The sequence below is a fragment of the Lepidochelys kempii genome, chromosome 21 (assembly GCF_965140285.1).
Source record: "Lepidochelys kempii isolate rLepKem1 chromosome 21, rLepKem1.hap1, whole genome shotgun sequence".
NCBI lineage: Eukaryota > Metazoa > Chordata > Testudines > Cheloniidae > Lepidochelys > Lepidochelys kempii.
The window spans coordinates 17,408,217-17,429,336 of record NC_136400.1 but is presented as its reverse complement, the minus strand read 5'-3'; the positions used below and the strand labels follow the sequence as shown (position 1 = coordinate 17,429,336).

The 21,120-nt window shown below is 53.3% G+C and overlaps 1 protein-coding gene across 3 annotated transcripts; it reads right to left on the bottom strand.

Moving 5' to 3' along the window:
- Positions 1–1,105: 1,105 nt before the first annotated feature.
- Positions 1,106–11,398, bottom strand: GPR61 (G protein-coupled receptor 61). Of its 3 annotated transcripts, XM_073320358.2 has the most exons (4): positions 11,324–11,398; positions 10,901–11,242; positions 3,424–5,472; positions 1,106–2,018 (listed from the first exon to the last, which is right to left on the bottom strand). In XM_073320358.2, the coding sequence occupies exon 3, from the start codon at positions 5,074–5,076 to the stop codon at positions 3,703–3,705; it is 1,374 nt and encodes a 457-aa protein (XP_073176459.1). In that variant the 5' UTR covers positions 5,077–5,472; positions 10,901–11,242; positions 11,324–11,398; the 3' UTR covers positions 1,106–2,018; positions 3,424–3,702. The 3 variants fall into 3 exon arrangements, with proteins under 3 accessions (XP_073176459.1, XP_073176458.1, XP_073176461.1); XM_073320357.2 differs by lacking the exon at positions 10,901–11,242; XM_073320360.2 differs by lacking the exon at positions 10,901–11,242 and having other exon boundaries at positions 3,424–5,116.
- Positions 11,399–21,120: the final 9,722 nt, after the last annotated feature.

Genomic DNA, 21,120 nt, shown 5'->3' with positions numbered 1-21,120 from the left:
CTTTTTCACCAGGAGGGTGGTGAAGCACTGGAATGCGTTACCTAGGGAGGTGGTGGAATCTCCTTCCTTAGATATCTTTAAGGTCAGGCTTGAGAAAGCCCTGGCTGGGATGATTTAGTTGGGGATTGGTCCTGCTCTGAGCAGGGGGTTGGACTAGATGACTCCTGAGGTCCCTTCCAACCCTAAGATTCTATGATTCTTCCTCTGTCCTGGGGCTACAGCCCCTGGCACATTTCACTGGGGTGGTCTCAGGGGAGCCCAGTAGCCTGCCAGGAAACATCACTGCATCCCACTGCTCCAGGAGGAGCCAGAGCCAGAGCTCACAGCCAATAGCAGCTCTCTGCCCCCCAGGGTCCTGTGCAGGCGGCTGGGTGAATGGATGAGGAGGCAGGACTCCTGAGTCCCATTCCCGGCTTTGCTATGAGCTCGCTGCCACGCCACCAATTCTCTGTCTTCACTGCCCCAGCTGTAATGCAGCCGGGACTAGCACTTACCTACCTCTGTGACGGGCTTTGAGATCTCTGGAGAAAGGGCCCCGGCTGCCTGCTCCTCCCAAGGATTGCATCTGAGTTCAGACTCTGAGCCTGTGGTGAATCAGTATCCTCATCCCTGGTACACAAAGGAGGAAACTGAGGCATGGAGCAGTCTTGAGCCTAATTTTCTGAGGTGCTGAACACCCAAAGCTCAAACAGGGATCAAGGGGAGGCTGGGGGCTCAGCACCATGGGACAATCAGGCTATTTCCTTGAGTGCCTCAAAGTGGATTTGGGAGCCTAGGCTCATGCCCATTTGGGGGGCTCTTGGCCTAGTTACGGGCCCAAGGTCACATGGGGCACAGACTGCAGTTCACCTGACTCCGGATTTGTGGCCAGAGCCCTGTGCTGAAATCACTGGACCATGTCCCGTCCTGAGCTCAGCTACAGCTGATAAGGCCAGGAGAGAGAGAAACTAGTTTTCATTAGAGCAAGACCCACCTGGCCACAGCTAAAAGCCCCATCGGAGCAGGATGACATTCCTGGCATCCTGTTCTGGACCCTTTGTTCTGAGCGCCAGGGCTTGGAGCCCACCAGGTCCCATGCAGGCAGGGAGCCATGTTTCGTAATAAAGAGTTTTATTTGGTGCTCCAGGTTGAAATCATCCTAAATGAACGTCCTCGAGTCCTAGCCCTCGGAAGCAGTGACGACGGAGCTCAGACAGTGCTGCTCGGCTAGATGTACTGGCTCGCCAGCTCAGCATGCAGGACCCGCCTGGAGAGGGCGCTCCCAGCCAGGGCGAGCCCCTGCAGGCTCTGAGGTCAGGACACCCCCCAGCTGAGATTAGTGCATAATCTTATGGCAAAGGTGGCCAGGCCTCTTCTCCTGGCTATTTCCCATTCTCCATCCCAGCTGGGAAAGGCTCGCTGATTACAAGGGGCCCATCCGTCCCAGTTCTGTCCACGCCTGGGGCAGTTTTGCCAGAGATCCCGGCAGGCTGAGGCTGGTTGGCTGAGCAGATCTTTGTTCACGGGCTGAGATGTGAATGCCATTCTCCTCTCCGGCCCTCAAGAGCAGAGATGAGACAAAATCAGAACCCCTCTCCCCGCCCCATCGCCCTGCACTGAGGGGGCCGGGGGGGGGGCTGTCAAATAAATAGGACCTGGATCAGAACCACTCCCTTGTTCGGCAAACCCAAGGCCTGACCACTGAGGTCTTGCCAGACCTAAACCCTCCACATGTTTTGGTTGACAGAGTTGGGCAGGGCCAGACCCAAGCAGACAAGGTGGTTGGATAAATGCAGCTTGGATCCCACTTGCCCCTAGCTTGGGCCATGTGATGGGTGAAGACTCAGGTTCAGCCTGGCTCTGATCAGACACGACCCCACGATCAGCTGTTCCTAAGTCTCCGCCAGTGATCAAAGATGCCATGAGGGGGCCAACCAGTGGGGATGGCTTAGCCCTGCAGCTGCCCCGCTCACGTGTCACATGGGCTCCTTGCGTTAGAGTCCCCTTTGCTACGGGCAGACAAACCAGAGGGGGCGGTTCTGGAAGGGAAAAGATGATTCATGTCAATACAAACAAATCACTGTCACTGTTCCCTTCCCCTACCCAGCACCCCGGGACAGCCTGCCCTGGAGCACTGCTTCCCATGTAGCACTGGCTCTGTTCTCTGGGGCGAAGGCTGTATCTGATGTCTGAGCTGGGCCATGCATGGGCGGGGGCTCCCCTGGGGCTCCAGGGCAGGGGATCCAACCCCAGGCCATGAAGCAGCTTTGGGGGACAAGGCGGGAGAAGAGTGTGGGTTGGGGGGAGCATAGGGCCCAGCACTTGAGCTGCTGGGGAAGGGGGAAGAGACCCACAGTGGCTCCCAGGGCCCACCTCCCACTGGGCAGGTGTCATCAGCCCAGCAGCACTTCGGAGGAGTTTGAGACAGAGCAAGGGGCCTGGGCCAAGCTGAGGAGGGATTGCTGGAAGACCAAGGGATAGGGAGGCAGATTGCACTGGAGCCTGTGCTAGGTTCAGGGCGTGCCCGGCGGGAGGCTGCCTTGGAGTCTGGGGGCGGGGTGGGAGGAAATGGAGCTGGATCCTAGGAAACCCCTGTCTCACGGCCTGATCAAAGGTCACTTGTTCAGCTACATTCCCTTGAACTGCTTCGCCTGAGTCTCCACCTGCTCCTTCCACAGACACGTGGCTCCGCCGTGCCTTGTCCAAGGCCTAGCCAGGAGTGTCCTGGCTCAAGCTTGTGCTCTCCCTCCTCCTCGAAGGGATCCCAGTGGGGGAAAATCAGGGAAGTGGCATGGTGGTGGGGATCCCAGCTGTCCCCCTTTTCCTATTTGGATTAGGGTGGCTAGGTGCTCAGTTTTCGACCAGAACATCCAGTCGAAAAGGGGACCTGACAGTGTCCTGTCAGATCTACTGACTGGACACCCAAACTCTGGTTACTGTGGGTGGGGAAACTGCGCCAGCCCCTACTCAGCTGGGGCCGCCTCCTACCTGTGTAGGGCTGCTGAAGCTCCCATTCCAGGCTTTGCAGGTGAGTCCCTCCTGACTCTTGGGGGGCAGGGGGAAGGTAGGAGGGGAAAACAGCGAGTGATGGGAGGGACGGAGAAAGAGAAATGAATGGGGGCAGAGGAAGGCAGGGGCAGGGTTTGGGGGGAATAGGCAGAGCAGGGGTGGGGCCTCGGGGAAGAGGAAAGGGCAGGGGAGGTTCTGGCATTCCTGCTGGAGTGTCCATTTTTTAAAATATAACCCTTCCTGGGATGGAGGTAGGTTCACACAGTTGGGGGGTAGGGATCAGATCAGAAAGGATTAAGAGGATATTGAATTAGAGACCCCCCCCCAAAATCAACGCTCTTTTCATAGACCCATAGAAACATAGAGCTAGAAGGGACCTCAAGAGATCAGCTAGTCCATCCCCCCGCACTGAATGAGGGCCTTTTGGAAACTTACAAGAGACAAATTGGAAATTCCAGGGAATTTTTAATCCAAGAGGCTGTTTCTGCTCCAAGTGGAAAAGGGAAAAATCATAGAAACGCTACGATATTGATCTTAGCCAGCCAAAATGACTCAGCCACCAGAACCAGCTGCTTGTCAGCGTGGGCGCTCAGGTGGAGAGAGGACACGTCAGTTGCCACGGTTGTGTTTATTAGGAAATCGTGCCCTGTTGACAGCTGGGTTTTGCATTATTCCACACATCAGAAAGACTAGGTTGTCAAGGGCAAAGGTCTGCTACGGCTCGGGCTTGGGTGTGGGCGCGGCCCGGATGTAGCTGTCGGAGACCGTGATGTGCTGGTCGAGGAACTCCGAGGTCTCCTCCGCAATCTGCCCAGGTATTCGGAAATCTATGCTGGGCGGCTCCCTTTTGGGAGAGGCAATGTTCCTGCTCTCTGTGTTGCAGCCTGTCCCCTGCAGGAACTGCAAGAAGTTCTCCTCGATGGAGCCTTCGCGACTGGGCAGCCGGAGGTCCTCCTCTGCCGGCTGCTTGAAGAAGCAGGTGAGGTGCCTGCTGAGCTCCCCACGGATCTGCCGGTTGAGGCACCCGTAGAAGAAAGGGTTGGACGTGAAGCAAAAGTAGCCAATCCAGGTGACCACACTCTCCACTTGCCGGCCCGGGAAAGCCTGAGAGCTCAGCGCCAAATAGAGATGGAAGGAGAAATAGGGCAGCCAGCAGAAGAGGAACTGCCCTCCGACTGCTAGGAGAATGATAGCAGCCTTCCCACCCCCAAACGTCCTCTGAGGGGTAATCCGAGGGGCACCCGAGCTGGTCACCATGGTGGACCTGCTGCTGAGGGATTCTGATCGCTGCCGCGGCGTATCCATCCAGGTGGGGAGCGGGCCATGGTGCATGGCAGCCACCCTGGCCACCTTGAACATGCTACAGTAGACCACTAGGATGATCAGGACGGGCAGGAGGAAGTAGAAGGTGGCGAAGAAAACCACGAAGAACTTGCAGTAGGAGCTCTGACTCCACTGCAGCGAGCAGCTCCGGCCACTGTAGGCTGGGGAGGCACTGACACGATCCGGAGAGAGCCAGCCCAGGACAGGGATCACGGACATGACCACCGCCTTGATCCACACCCCCACCAGGACGCAGGCCGCCAGGCCAAGGGTCATCTTGACCTCGTAGCGCATGGGATGCACCACATAGTAGTAGCGCTCCACGTTGATGGCCGAGATGGAAAGGATGCACGAGCTGGTGAAGCAGACGCTCAGGAAGAGGTAGACACGGCACACGGCCTCGCCGAAGATGGTGCTGTTGAAGAAGGCGGAGCTGGACAGCATGGCCAGAGGCATGAGGGTCAGGGCTGCCAAGAGGTCCACCAGACAGAGGTGGAAAACAAAGACAAATTTCCTCAGTGCTGGCGTCTTAATGATGACAGTCATCACGGCCACATTGCCCACGATGGCCGTCAGGTCAATCAAAAGCATGAAGAAGAGCCCGATGGATTCTGAGGCCACGTCCCTGGTCTTGGTGTCCAGGGTGGAATTGGGGTGCATGGTGCTCTGGGATGTATGGAGAAGCCTTCCCGGCCTGGAGGAATTCCATACCCACTGGGTAGGGAGTGAAGGCTCCATGGAGACTGGTGTCGACGCCCACGGCATCTCCCCTCACAGGTCCATCATCCATCCTATTTTGGGTCCCCTAGAGTAATCAGAGAGAATTAGCCAGCAGAGAGGGAGCAATCCCAGCTCACAGACTCACATTCTGGCTGGCTCCTTCACCAGCTGCCAAGCCCCAGAGGACAAGTCCATGCTCCAAGGGCATTTACACTTCCCGATGCTGCTGGATTACACTGGCCATCCTGCTGCTCAGCTGCACCGAATTTGGCACCCTTGTCTGTGTCTTGCTGGATTGTGCTTGGGTGGGTGATGCCCGCTGGTCCAGAAAAGCCATGGGATTGCAGATGGGGCTGTGCACTGGCTAAGGGTCTCCTGTCTGTTTTCAGCCCTCCTGGTATCTCATCTTGCTGCTTGCTTTTCCCTGGCAAAGCTTAGCACCTACAACGAAATGTAATTCCGCGTTAATCACTGCACTGGCTAAGCCGAGAGCCAGGGCCAAACCCTGAGCTCATGCTGATAATGGGAATTTTGCTAAAAGGGCGGACATACCAAAGCACATGCGTACACTCAAGCACGTTCGTAAGTGCTTTGCTGAATCAGGGACACAGATCTGAGTAGACACCGAGGACGGTGCTCAGGTTCTGCCCCCCAAGGTCCTAGCTGATGCTGCTAATCCATTAAACCACTTTGATTTTGGGAGGATTCCAGCCCCTCTGCTGCTCCAAGGGCTCCTCCCAACTTTGGACCTTGGTTTCCAACTCCAGGGGCATCCCCTAAGCTCCCAAAATGGACAGGGTAGAGAGACCCATCTATCATTATTAGGGATTGGGCGAGATCTTCCTGGGGGAGGGAGCAGGGGCAGGGGCAGATTGCCCCATGTCTGCCTATTACTGTGGGTTTCCTGCACCTTCCTCTGTAGCAGCTGATGCTGGTCACTGTCCCAGACAGGATCCTGGACTAGATGGTCCGTAGCTCTGATCCAGTCTGGTGGTCCCCAGATCCCTACGTTCCTTTCACCTCACCAGCGGGGCCTGCTGACTCTGCAACAAATGTCTTAGGAGTTCTGGGTTCTCTCAGGATTCTCCACCGTCCTGTCACACTGGGAGCCCCAGGGCTGCCTTGAACTAGTGAGTGGCTGCTTCATACCCCAGATCTCAGGAAAGGCAAAGGAAGGATGAGTATGCTCACCCAGAGAAAGAAACCATCCACAGAGGGCCAGGGGCATACCTGGCTCATGGTGGCTGATGCCCCATCAACCTCCTCCGGCCATCCCCACCTCCCTGCTCTCAGCGAGCCCAGAAATTGGCCAAGATCCTGGGCTGGTGTAATCAGCACCGCTCCACTGAAGGGCCATAGCTCCACATTGATCATTGAGCAAAGTGGATTTACACCAGGTCCTAGCCCTGGGCCCCCAGCTCTCACTGGCCTCTGTGCTGGCTGGGTCTGCGCCTGTGCTCACCAGATCTCATCCAAGGGGCCTGTAGGTTTCCGAGTGTTCGGGATTCCCCAGTGTATGAGCATCCAGCATATTGCCAGATATGTTCAGTGTATTCCAGGGGATCTCCTGTTTCTTGGGCATCCGTTATATTTGAGAGGTAGCCTCATTATCGGGGGCCTGGGGTGTTCCATATGCCCTGCCTCCCATCCTCAGGGAAGCAGTGAATCTTGGGAGTCCCCCGTTATCAGAGGTCTAGCATATTTCATGGGCTCGTGTATGTCAGTGGGTTCCCATTCCTGGCCATCCCAGCATTCGGGAGTTTCCTGTCACTCAGACACTCGCTGGCATTGTCCTCACACAGGGAGTGGAAGTGTCCCTTGTGGAGTCTCTGCCCAGTTTACAAAGTATACCAGAAAAATAACCTCCCTGAAAGGACAGGAGCTGGGACTGTCCCCCTGTCAGATGGTAAACTAGTACCTTGCAATCACACAGCACCTTCCATTCCAAGGGAATTCCAAAGCACTTCACAGGCTTTAGCTAAGCAGGAGTCACTTTGCTCACAACTGAAATGCAAACACTTCTCGAGTGGAGCACAGCAGCTGTTTAACAGCACACCACAACACTGCCGAATTGCTGAGAACAGAGAGTGAAGAACATGTCCACTTGAAACTACAAGGGGAATTTAGGCCATCCGAATGTAATTACCTAACCTGGAATATGACCAGGACATCAGGGTTCACATCCTTACCTTTGGGAGAAAGCACACTAAGATCTTCCATGCTAACAACAGAGATCAGAGCCCCACTTTCTGAGAGGTATAAAACCCCACAGGACTCAGGGGATCTGATTCTCCAGTGCCCCATACTTGATACAGTTGTTTCTACCAGTGCATCTTGCTGCCAGAGCTTCATAAACGGGCCTCAGTATCACTGAGAATCACAGTGCTGGTAGGGTGACCAGATGTCCTGATTTTATAGGGACAGTTCCAATTTTTGGATCATTTTCTTATATAAACTCCTATTACCCCTGACCCCCATCCCAATTTTTCACTACAGTCATGAGAGGGGCTCGCCAGCCACAGTAGGAATCCACCTCCCCGAGAGGCGAGAGCAGATGAATTCTTCTGTTGCCCTAGTGCTGTCTACACTGGGGGTCAGGTCAGCTGACTACATCACTCAAGGGGGTGGATTTTTCACACCGCTGGGTGATGTAGCTGGGTCGACTTAACTTTTTAGTGTAGACCAGGCCTTGAAGAGCCATCTCACCCTGTGACACCAGCATCAGGGTTTGTCTACACTATGGAGGCCAGACCACCATAATCCCATAGCATAGCTGCAGCCTATGCCGCCGGAAGGGGATTTCTGTCACTTAGGAATGCCACCTCCCCGAATGAAGTTAGCTATGTCAACGGAGGTCCTCTTCCACTGATGGAGCTGTGTCTGCGCTGGGGGTTTAGTTGGCATAGCTACCATGCTCGGGGGAGGATTTTTCACATCCCTGACCAATGTAGTGATGCAATACAACCTGTCAGCGTGCACCCAGCCTAAGATAGCGCACCAGACGCATGCCGCTTGATGAAATTAGCCAAAATGGAAAAAAAAAAACCCAAACATCAATGCCTGATCTAAACTTAACACCGATTGACATATTTCAGAGGAGCAGCCGTGTTAGTCTGTATTCGCAAAAGGAAAAGGAGGCCTTGTGGCACCTTAGAGGCTAACCAATTTATTTGAGCATGAGCTTTCCTGAGCTACAGCTCACTTCATCGGATGCATTTGTTAGTCTCTAAGGTGCCACAAGTCCTCCTTTTCTTTTTACTGATTGACATAGCGACTTCCCTCAGGGGTGTGGAAAATCCACACACCGAATGCTCTAGCTGAGCAGACCCAGCCCTCCAGTCTAGATGCAGCTAGGTCAGCAGGAGAATGCTTCCATCCAGGTAGCTACCACCGCTTGGAAAGGTGAATTCTTTACAGTGATGGGAAAACCCCTTCTCTTGCCATAGGAACCATCTACATCACGGTGCTACAGCGCCATAGCTATGTCACTGCAGCGCCCGTAGTGTAGACATGGCCTAAACCTCAAGCACTGTATAAAGGCAGGAATTTACTGCCACCAGCTGTGGAAACGCATGTGACTCCAAAGGGTCTGGGCAGAGCCAGTCGAAGGAACTTTGATGGAACCATATTCCCTGGGAAAATGTAGTTCCACTGAAATCGAAACACTCTGTGAAACTGGTCGATTTTGTTCCAATTTTATTGGGGAGAGGAGGGAAGTTGCAGCAATGTTGCAATGTCCCATTTTGACATTTTCAGAACGAAACATTTCAATATTTTGTTTTTAAACAACTTTTCATTTCCGCTGGTTTTGGTTGGTACAATATTCTAACATCACACAAAGATAAAAAAAAAATCAAAGCACAAGGGACTGGACATTAATTTCTTTTCAGAATTTTCCTGAGTGGAGAATTTCAAAATGTTCAGTTTTCCCTCTGATTCGGAATGAAGCCAGATTTTGAAATCTCAAAAAGCTTTGCAGCACAGAACTCCCATTGTCCTCGCAGATCTAGTTCTGGGTGCTGAGATGCCAGCTCCAGCAGAACTATGTATCCTGAATCTCATGGCGTGGGACAGCTCAGACACACCAGATCCTCAGCTGGTGATCACTGGCCTTGCTCCATGGACTCCAATGGAACTAAGGCTGAAGATCTGGCCCTAAATTTTGATTCCTAAACACAGAATTGCTCTGATGGAAAACTCCCCCACAGGTGAAACAGTGGTGAATGTATCTGCTGGAAGCAGCACCTGGGGAGGAGGGCACCTACAGGGAAAGAACAGACAGGGCAACATTTCAACAAACAGTAACAACATTTGCAGCCGTCTGAATAGTTAGATATTGGCCACTGATGGGATTCAGCACTGCAGCTGTTACCAGCTCGGGAATCTGCTGAACGGTCAAGCATCCCGAAATGGGGAACCAGCAGCGCACGGCCTGGCTTGCGCCATAGCACTGACCTGGAAAAGAGGGTGGTTGGATACTGTACAATTAATGTTACTGCCGATTAAAAATGCCAGGCCTAGCTCTCAGCAAGATAAGGCTTCTCTGTACTCATCTGGTAGTGGGAAGGGACCTGAAACTGGGAGTAATTTACGCCAACTGCAATATAAAGGGGCTAGAGCATAAATGAGAAGTGGGGCTCAGCACCCGCTAACAGTAGGCTGGAGAACTAGGGTAAGCCCTGACTCAGAGGGAAGAGCGCCCCCTACTGACTCACCCACAGCAGCACGCAACACCTAGCACCATACTGTGGCTTTGGGGTCAGCACTGACTCCACACATAATGCTCCTTACTGCCCAGTGCCCCCAAGGGCCATGCTGGAGCAGTGGAGTCAGCCCCCTATTGAATGACTCACCTGGCCCCGCCGTGCTTAGTGCACAACAGTGAATGGGATCTCAGCACAAATGGGCCATTGCAGTTTCCTACTGGCGCTGCGGGCGCCCAGTGCTGGCATTTGCAGGCTGTAGCTGGCACAAAGCGGGGAGCAAGGGGAAATGCATGCAGTCCAGATCACAAAGACTGTGAGGCAGTTCTGCCTTTGTGTGATCCACACCGGCAACTTCTCCCCCAGTCCATGTAGCCACCCATGACAACGGAGGACGTCCACCAGCCCCCAGGAGCCCGTTCCCCCCAGAGGAGCAGCGTGGTAGCAAATGGGCGACTCTGTCATCAAGCACCTTTCCTAGCAGAGGAAACCTGTTCAAATTCAGCACATCCTTCCCCTGCCCGCCCCCCTGACACTGGTGGATGTTCCTGAGGCGAAGCGCTGTGGGACAGGAAAGGCAAAGGCACTGGGATAGGAACACTGGGGAATGCTCACGGAGTCACACCCACTGGCCCTATGGCTGCAGTGGTACTGATTGGGATCAGGGGTCTGTCCGTTCTTATGCTTCAGGGCGCCGGCTGATCGCCAGCTGGGGGTCAGGAAGAACCCCCTTTTGGGGGAATGGTATAAACCAGTTAGGTATACTACACGGGGTGCACTACCCTTCATCTGTAGCCTCTGGTGTTGGGCACCATGAGAAGCAGGGCACAGGGCGAGATGGCTGGCTGCTGTGTTCTGTGTTCTCTTTTCCCTGCCCATCCCCAGCTCCCTCCGCTCTCCCCAGCAACGCGCCCTCCCCACTGCTCCGATCTTGGGCCTGATCAGCCCCTCAACACAGGATGCTTTGCTCGCCCAGGCCCCTAGGCAGGCTGCCCTCTACCCAGTGGACGCCCACCATGGTGTTGTGCCCAGCTCACATGAGCCAACCTGAAGAATCTGAGGGTGACCCTCCTCCCCTGTTCCTGCCCAGGCTGCCCCCACAGCCTCCCATTGGGCCCTTCACTTCTATCCACTCGCCCTTCCCTTTGCAGGGGCAGGATTCTTACCCTGGGCTTTCCACCTGCGCAGCGAGCCCCAGCATCCTGCCAGCAAGCCCCGGCCAGGGGTGGAAGGGAAGAGAGCCAGACTAGGAGAGCAGAGCGGCATCCAGCCTGGCCCTGCTCATTCCTTCGCCCTGGTGCTGCTGAACTGGCTTCCAGCGGGACCCTCTGAAGGGCTGCCTCCACCCAGCTCAGGTCCTCGCCCCTCCATTAAAACTGATCCTAGAGTCCCTGGTGGCCAGAGCTCAGGTGCCCAGCTCCGGTTCCACACCAGCTCCTTGAGGTTTCAGTCAGGAGACTGGACTTGGCTCTGTGCATTTCTCCCATTGACCGAGACACTCCAGATACCTGGGGATGCAGAGAGAAATGCTGCAGCCTAGCCAGCCCCAGCCCTCTCCTCCTGTCCCCAATCCAGGCATCAGCTCCTACCTTTCCCTGTGCAGCCTGCCAGAGTACTGGGGACCTCTCAGCTGATGCTCCTCCACGGAAGATGATGCACAGAGTCACTGCAGTGAAGGGTGAGAGGCAGCCAGCAGCTTGGAGATCATCAAGGTTTCTGGGTCCTAAAGGCCTCCTGGTTTGCAGTTTGGTATAGCTGGTCCTGCCCGGTCCACGGCTCACACCAGGGATAAGGAGTGCAGGTCAAGGCCTTGCAAAGCATCCAACCGCCTTCTAATGCCAGGCCAGACCCACAGCGTTCCCATGAGAGTCAGAACCATTGCCTTTAGCAGCTTCCTCCAGGCTACGTCCGGCTTCTGCCAGCAGGGCCTGCACCGGGAACAGCATGTCCTAGCATGGGGCTTGCTGCCCAGCGCTCTCTAATGCCATTGCAGAGATGGGACTTGCTCAGCTGATGGAGGACAGCACTTCCAGGAGCAGATGCCCCTGCTACCACATTGGGCAACGGAACGTGCCCAGACCATGAAGGTCAGAAACTCCAGCAGCACAGCACCCCCTATCCCTGGGATTGGAAGGTAGAGGAGGGTCAGCATATGAAGGCCCCATCTCCACTACCTTCCAACGAGCCTGCAGCCCGGCTTCACAGCCTACCCCCATAATTGTAAGTAGAGCTACCCTGGGCCAAAGCGTGCAGAGAGGGGTGAGTCTCCCCTAAAGGAGAACAGCTGGGGGTTTGCACCCAGGCATAGTCCATGATAGGTCACCATGAACTCAGCCGTCCTCTTCCCATCCTGTCACCAGGTCACTCTGGATGGACGAGAGGATTTGGTTGTGGCCCATCCCCTGTGTTTAGCTAACTCCTCTGAACCCAGACCACACACAAATGATTTAAAAATGGCAATAGCATGATCCAGCAGGGAGGGCATAGGCCTGGGAGTCAGGACTACTGGGTTCTGTCCTGGCTGGGCCACATATACCCTGCAAATTGCATCCCCCACTCACTCTCTCTCTGTGCCTCAGTTTTTCCCATGTAATAAAGGAGCAATGATACTTACTCTCCTTCATAAAGTTGATTGCTAGAGAAGACAGGTGTGTTGTTACCTCTCCTGTGTAAGGGACAGGACCACAGGTGAGGTGCCATGGGGATTACACAGCCCTGGCGGCCCAGCCCAGGGGCAGACACAATGTAGCTGGGGTAGGTGAAGCTTTAGTGGGCGAGAGAGGCACTTCCCTCAGGAAGCTGTAGTCGTGTAGGGACAGCCTGGAAGAAGGCACAAAGCCCACGGGGTGGGGGGGGGGAAGGACACAAGGGAATCAGAAAAGAAGGGTTAGGGCTTAAACAATGGGCAGGGGCAACCTCTTCAAGGAGAGGGGGAAGATGGGTGGTGACCCCCCAAGGAGTGGGGGATGGGGGCAGCAGAAAGGGCCCCGTCTGGAGTAGAGTGGAGGAGGCAGAGAGGGGAGTGGGGAAGGCCAGTGCGGCAGAGCAGGGTTGAGTTGAGAATGGGAGCGGTCTGATATCTCAGCAGCAGCATTGGGGAGTGAGGGAGGGACAAGGAGGAACCTGGGGCTGGGGGCTAGATGGTAACAGGGAAAGGAGGAGAGTGTTTGGGGGCAAGGCACTGTGTAGGAGTCTATCCCTTGAAGGCCAGGGGCCCTGGTTTCCAGCCAGGGAACACCCAGCTTGGGCAACAGCTGTGGGCTAGTGGACTAAGCACAGGGCTGGGGGCCAGGACTCCTGGGTTATTGTTAGTAGTATTGTCACAGCCATGCCATGCCTAGGGCTCCAGCATGCCAGGCGCTGCCCAGACACCTGGAGTAGGAGACAGTCCTACTCTGAAGAGCTCACAAGCTGAGAGAAAGGAATCAGCCCCATGTTACAGAGGGGGAATTAAACGTGGGGAGCAGAAGGCCTAGGTTCCCAAAGGGATTTTAGGTAGCACAGCACCTAACTCCTAGATGCCCTGCTGTTCAGGGGAACCTACCCACAGCCCCACGTCCAGCACATGGGGAGAGCCAAGTGCCTCGGAAAGGCATGCAGAAGCCAGCCAGGGTGAAATGCTGACGGCGTGGGGCTTAAAGCCTCCATTCGCACAGGAGCCTAGTGCCTAACTCCCTTTGGTCTGGGCCTTAGGTACCCTAGGGACAGGGTGGTGCCTGCCTCCACTCAGGCTTCCCAGGCCTGACCCCTCTCCTGGTCCTGACCCAAAGTCTCCTGGGGAACCTGTGGTGGAGGCAGGAATTGAACCGAGCTCTCCTGAGTCCCAAGCTGCTGGGACCATCCAACCTCTGCTCCCAGCTCAGCTACTGCCTCTCTGGGCACCCTGGGTAGGTCATGTCCCCACTTTGCCTCAGTTTCCCCTTGGATTGCCAACCCTCCAGGACTGTCCTGGAGTCTCCAGGAATTAAAGATGAATCTGCAGTTAAAGACTATGTCATGCGCTGAAACCTCCAAGCGTACGTCCAACCAAAACCGGCAACCTTCTCTGTAGCACGGAGCCAACAATGCACAGGATTAGCAGCAGCTCTGGGAATGGCACATGGAAATGGAGAAACGACGCAGATTAAACCATTCAGAGAATAAACTCTCTGGTCCCTCCAACCTCTCCCAGGACACCCTGGCAGCTGGGCAGGGCCACCCAGGGCAGGTGCGTTTCCTTCTGCCCGGAGCTGGGCAGGGCCACCCAGGGCAGGTGCGTTTCCTTCTGCCCGGAGCTGGGCAGGGCCACCCAGGGCAGGTGCGTTTCCTTCTGCCCGGAGCTGGGCAGGGCCACCCAGGGCAGGTGCGTTTCCTTCTGCCCAGAGCTGCAGCCCGGGGCTGGTCCTGGGGGGCACAGCGTCGGGTCCTGGTTAGCTTCCTACCTGGCACGAGCGTGGCTTTTTTTAGCATCTGCTTCTCCCCTGGGAAAGTGTAGGCTGCACTGCGGCATCTCCCCCAACACAGCCAGCCGCATGGCCCCAGCCAGGAGGCTGGTCGTCATTTCAGCCTGGCCTTTTATTCATTTAGTCAGTTTGGGGGCTTATGCTGCTGCTTTTCATCTGTTCCCTCTTTGCCACTGCACAGGGCTAGCACCAGTGAGACTACAGCTGTGAGCTCCCTCATAGCAGGGCCCTGGCAAGGCCAGCCAGGACCCCAGGGCTGTGATCTTCCTCCCAGCAGTGTCCTCAGCTCTGCCAGTGCTCAACCATCTCCCTTGCAGCAGTGGCCCTGACTAGCCACTAGCAGCCACTGTCAGAACAAGAGAGAAGGCGGAGCTCAGCAAACCCTTTGTAGTTGCCTGCGTTGGCTGCACGGGCTCCTCGGCTGCTGAGTAGCAGCTTGGAGAAGGTAATGCATATTCAGGCTGCAGCCACCGCTGGTCACGTGCACCTATTGCTAGGTTACAAGAACCCAAAAATAAATCCTTCCAAACTAGATTAGAAACAGAGGGACCTCAAATGACCTGTGTTCCCAGCACTGTAGTAGGGGAGCAGGGATATTAGTGAGTGGCAGAGGGGGAGACACGGGGAAGATCCCTGATAGGAAAGGAGGGCCGTCCTTCCCAGCCCTCCCTGGACAAAACAAGGGGGCTACTCCCCCCTAGGCAGCTGCTGACCTTCAGCCCCAAGTCTTCATGCACAGCTGAGGATGCTGGGCTGCTTTCATCAGGGCTGGCCAGCTGGGGCATAAAGGACCAGCACTAACTGGGCTCACAACTGGGAAACCATCTTCGGCTGCCAATCAGTCAAGGACCCTTCTAGAGAGCATCTGCCTGCCCCACTCCAGACTGAGAGACTCAGGCAGCCCCATACATAGCCCACCCAGCACAACACGGCCCTGCAGGTGACCTGAATGCACTTGATGTGTTAGTGGACCAGATCCCCAGCTGGGGTAAATCGGCATAACTCCATTGGCATCAGTGGGCCAAATCCCCCACTGATGTAAATAGCTGCATTGGAGTCAGTGGGCCAGACTCCCCTCTGGTGCCAAGCCCCGTGTCTGCACTGGGTCAGTGCTGCTATTCTGATGTGCATGGCTGAGGGTCTGACAGGCAAATGACACAAGGTCATGGACGCAGGCCACTTCACTGCTCGGTTAAGGCGTGAGGACATGTAATTGTGCTGTTCTGTCCTGGGTCATTGGCCAGTAAATCCAGGAAGTCAGCCTGCGGGATGCTTTAACCAAGTTAGCCGAACTTTTTAAACATGGGTTCAGGTTACGACTGAATTAATAGGGGGCTTGAATCCCCCCTCACTCACCTCGGTGTAAATCCAGAGTGACCCCACTGGGCCTAATTTCCCCCCCTCACTCACGCCAGTGTCAGTCAGGAGTCACCCCACTGGACCCGATTCTCCTCTCACTCCGGTTTGAATCAGGAGTCAGTAAGTGAAGTCAGAAGCAGGTCAATACAGAACTGTATAAGCTGCACCAGAAATACCTAGGGTATTTGGGATACTGTATAAATGAGCAATGCAGGACCCTGAATTTGGGAGTACAAGCCGTGGAACAAAGAACATCTCCTGAATCCATTCCAGAACGGAGATGAACCTAGGCAGCAATCCATCCGGCTGGCTCAAGTCACTGCACCTTCTCAGAGTGATCTTCTGCAGAGCGGGCATGCCTCGACCTGGAGAGCCCCAGCAGACCAGGTACTGCGAAGAGTGAGACGGCACCACGAGTGAGACAGCGTCTCTGTGATGCAGGGACACTGACTATTGTAGGCTGGGATACCAGTAACACTCATTGTGGAGCATCTTTGTAAGGGCCTGATAGTCTGATAAAGCCCCAGGACACTGTGTGATATTGAGGCTTGCTATGTTTGCTTCAAGCAAGACGCTCTTGCTTCCATTAGAACTGAGCCATATGTAGGGACAAGAGGTTCCTTTAACCACAAGCCACTGGTGCCCCCGGATAAGCAGCCGGGGACTGCGGGGCAGTGAGATGTCAGACTCCGTCTGCACACGACAAGAGACAATACGGAGGTAGTGTCTGTGCCCAGCAAGGCCTGGCTCATGTAACCCATCTCGGCACCCAGGGGATGTCATGGCTGTGGTTTTCGGGGGAGGGATAGCTCAGTGGTTTGAGCATTGGCCTGCTAAACCCAGGGTTGTGAGTTCAATCCTTGAGGGGGCCATTTAGGGAACTGGGGCAAAAATTGGGGATTGGTCCTGCTTTGAGCAGGGGGTTGGACTAGATGACTCCTGAGGTCCAACCCTGATATTCTCTGATTCTATGATGCAGGAATGCTGCAGATAGTTGAGGAAACTGAAGCAGCCAAAGGAATCAGGCCAGGCTTTGGAGCGGCTCTTCCCAGAGGGGCTCAGCCTGGGAGGCTGTTGTGGCATTAGCTAGCAAAAGCACAGTGGAGTCCATTGTGGGTATCAGAGCATGGCAACGAGCAGGGATGTCCACCTGATGGCCCAGGATTGGGAAAGGCCTCCGGGGCCAGAACCTCCGCTGGTGGGTCAGGCCCACAAATGTTATGAACGCCCTAGCAATCCCCAAGCTACTGGAAGGGTAGAGAGGACAATGCAAACCCAGAGAGACGCTGCAACACAGGTGTCAGGGTTCCTTCCCCACTCTGAACTCTGGGGTACAGATGTGAGGACCCACATGAAAGATCCCCTAAGCTTATTCTTACCAGCTTAGTTTAAAACTTCCCCAAGGCACAGATTCCTTTCTTGTCTTGGGATCGCTGCCACCACCAAGTGATTTAACAAACAATCAGGGAAAGGACCACTTGGAGTCCTATTCTCCCAAAATATTCCCCCAAGCCTACACCCCCTTTCCTGGGGAAGGCTTGAGCATATATCCTCACCAATTGGTTACAAAGGGACAACAGATCCAAACCCCTGGGTCTTAGAACAATGGAAAAATCAGTCAGGTTCTTAAAAAGAAGTTTTTTATTTAAAGAGAAAAGGTAAAAGAATCACCTCTGTAAACTTAGGCTGGTAGTTAACCTTACAGAGTAACAGAAGATTCAAAGAGCACAGAGGAACCCACTCTAGCCTTAGTTTCAAAGTTACAACAAAACAGGGATAAACCTCCCTCTAGCAAAGGGAAAATTCACAAGTTGAGAAAACAAAGATAAACTCATATGCCTTGCCTGGCTGTTATTTCAACTTGTAAGTAAGTGAGACTTGTTCAGAAAGATTTGGAAAACGTGGACTGATGTCCGGTCCCTCTTAGTCCCAAGAGCGAACGGCCACAGAAAACAAAGAACCCAAAACAAAACCTCTCCCCACACCCAGATTTGAAAGTATCTTTTGTCCCCATTGGTTCCTTTGGTCAGATGCCAACCAAGTTACTTAGTTTCTCAACCCCTTACAGGTAAGGAGGAATTTAGGCTACCCCTATGGTTATGACAGCAGGCATCCTTTCCTAGCTTGACTCACCCACAGAGCAACATAAATAAATAGAGCAAGAGCCACCCAGCACAGCTGAGGAGGCAGCTGCTCTCAAGGATGAGCTGTGTCCTTCAATGGCCACGTCTCACACAAGTGCCGCAGGCTGACACAGGAGGAGCTGGGCGGCATCTCACCCGAAGGGAGCCGCACGGGCTCGAATGAGAACGCACCTTGCTGACGATGAAGGGGGGAGCAGACCCAGGCAGGGTGCAACTCTTCAGGAGAGCCAGGGGCTCCTCAACTGGTGTAAATCAGCTTAACTCTATTGATGCGATGGGGCCATCTTCATTTACATCAGCTGTGATTCTGGCCCATACTGCCCCTTCCTGGCCAAGCCTGGCACTGCCAACATTCCTTGCCTCAGCTCCCTTCCCCAAGATGGGTCTTCTTGGGTCTCCCTACACTGGTCAGGGTTGGGCATGTGGCTTAGCTGTCCAGCTAAGGCACCAACAAACTCCACCTCTTCTGGGGTCACCCACATCCATACTAAGAGTCCCAACAAATGAAAAAGTTCTTCTGCCCTTTGGGGGCAGCCCTTCAGCCCGCCCTCTGGGCCTTGTTCTCACCCCCTTTCTGGGCTCTCTTTGAGAGGCTTTTTCTGCTCTAGTATCGAGCACCAGGCTGGTTCCCCTGGAGTGCCTGGCCTCCCGCAGACCTTGGCTGAGAGTCTGCCACAGGAGCGAGCCAGCCATCCAGCCATTCAACACCCCACACTGATGTCTCCCCTCCCTTTTATACTGCCCAGGTGACCATGCAGTTAGTCCCTGACCCCCTTAGTCCCACCCCATCAGGCTGGGAAGCAAAAGTGTCATTTCAGAACAATTCAGGGAGGCGGGAAGTTGTGTCAGTGCATAGAATATGCTATGGGATTAGCACAATCAATTTCAAACATCTAGAGAATAAGAAGATAAGAAGGTGATAGGTAACAGCATGGATTTATCAAGAACAAACCACGTCAAACCAACCTGATAGCTTTCTTTGACAGTGTAACAAGCCTTGTGGGTGGGGGGTAAGTGGTAGATGTGGTATATCTTGACTTTAGTAAGGCTTTTGGTACTATCTCACATGACCTTCTCATAAACAAAATTAAGGAAATACTAGACGGAGCTAATATAAGATGGGTGCATAGTTGGCTGGAAAACCATTCCCAGAGAAAGAAAAGGAGTACTTGTGGCACCTCAGAGACTAACCAATTTATTAGAGCATAAGCTTTCGTGAGCTACAGCTCACTTCATCAGATGCATATCATGGAAACTGCAGCAGACTTTATATATACAGAGAATATGAACCAATACCTCCTCCCACCCCACTCTCCTGCTGGTAATAGCTTATCTAAAGTGATCATCAGGTGGGTCATTTCCAGCACAAATCCAGGTTTTCTCACCCTCCACCCCCCCACACAAATTCACTCTCCTGCTGGTGATAGCCCATCCAAAGTGACAACTCTTTACACAATGTGCATGACAATCAAGTTGGGCTATTTCCTGCACAAATCCAGGTTTTCTCACATCCCCCCCACACCCCCATACACACACAAACTCACTTGTGTGTGTATGGGGGATGTGAGAAAACCTGGATTTGTGCAGGAAATAGCCCAACTTGATTGTCATGCACATTGTGTAAAGAGTTGTCACTTTGGATGGGCTATCACCAGCAGGAGAGTGAATTTGTGTGGGGGGGTGAAGGGTGAGAAAACCTGGATTTGTGCTGGAAATGACCCACCTGATGATCACTTTAGATAAGCTATTACCAGCAGGAGAGTGGGGTGGGAGGAGGTATTGGTTCATATTCTCTGTGTATATATAAAGTCTGCTGCAGTTTCCACGATATGCATCTGATGAAGTGAGCTGTAGCTCACGAAAGCTTATGCTCTAATAAATTGGTTAGTCTCTAAGGTGCCACAAGTACTCCTTTTCTTTTTGCGAATACAGACTAACACGGCTGTTACTCTGAAACCTGTCATTCCCAGAGAGTAGTTATCAGTGGTTCACAGTCAAGCTGGAAGGGCATATCGATTGGGGTCCCGCAGGGATCAGTTCTGGGTCCGGTTCTGTTCAATATCTTCATCAATTATTTAGATAATGGCATAGAGCGTACAGTTATAAAGTTTGTGAACAATACCAAGCTGGAAGGGGTTGTGAGTGCTTTGGAAGATAGGATTAAAATTCAAAATGATCTGGACAAACTGGAGAAATGGTCTGAAGTAAATAGGATGAAATTCAATAAGCACAAATGTAAAGTACTCCACTTAGCAAGGAACAATGAGTTGCTCACAAATTAAATACGACTCCGTAACACTGTTGCAAAAAAAGCAAACCTCATTCTGGGATGTATTAGCAGGAGTGTTGTAAGCAAGACACGAGAAGTAATTCTTCCGCTCTGCTCAACACTAATTAGGCCTCAACTGGAGTATTGTGTCCAGTTCTGGGTGCCACATTTCAGGAAGGATGTGGACAAATTGGAGGAAGTCAAGAGAAGAGCAACAAAAATGATTAAAGATCTAGAAAACATGACCTATGAGGGAAGATTGAAAAAACTGGGTTTGTTTAGTCTGGAGAAGAGAAGACTGAGAGGGGACATGATAACAGTTTTCAAATACATAAAAGGTTGTTACAAGGAGGAGGGAGAAAAATTTTTTTCTTAACCTCTGAGGATAGGACAAGAAGCAATGGGCTTAAATTGCAGCAAGGGAGGTTTAGGTTGGACATTAGGAAAAACTTCCTAACTGTCAGGGTGGTGAAGCACTGGAATAAATTGCCCAGGGAGGTGGTGGAATCTCCATCAATGGGGATTTTTAAGAGCAAGTTGGACAAACACCTGTCAGGGATGGTCTAGATAATACTTAGTCCTGCTATCAGTGCAGGGGGCTGAACTAGATGACTTTGTGAAACTCTGCACCCCATATTCCCCAGAGTCATTTGATTATGATATGGCGATAATATAATTATGATGCAGTTTGTACATGTAAGCAGAGTCAGAATGAGCTCTACCCTGACATCTGGTGGTGAGCTGTGGAAAAGGACTTCAGGGGCTGATCTCGTTAGCCACCCTGCCTAACATGATGGACTGCCTGCCCAAATGGTCACTTTGGCTGCTGTGGGATCCCCAGTCTCTTTGTTACTGGGGCAGGAGTAATAAAGGGTTGTTATCCTGGTTATGTGAATCAAGGACAGTAGAACTGTACTTGGCATTTTATGATGGAGGGACTTGCCCTCAACTAAGCAGCACTTGCTAGGCGAGGGACATGGGTTCCAAAAACCAGTGAATTGAGAGAGGCTGGGGATAGGTATGTGTGCCTAGCAGTATGGCCCTCTGGTTCCCCCCTATCTTGACACCCTGCCCCTGTGTAATAACAGAGCTAGTTTTGGCTCCATTAGGAGTCTTGTTACATACTGCAGAGCTGAAATCACTGACCCCTAGGTCCAAGCATTAGGTCTTCT

What these genes read in the sequence shown, in the direction of transcription:
- GPR61 (XM_073320358.2), bottom strand. Translation starts at nt 5,076, where the DNA reads ATGCCGTGGGCGTCGACACCAGTCTCCATGGAGCCTTCACTCCCTACC.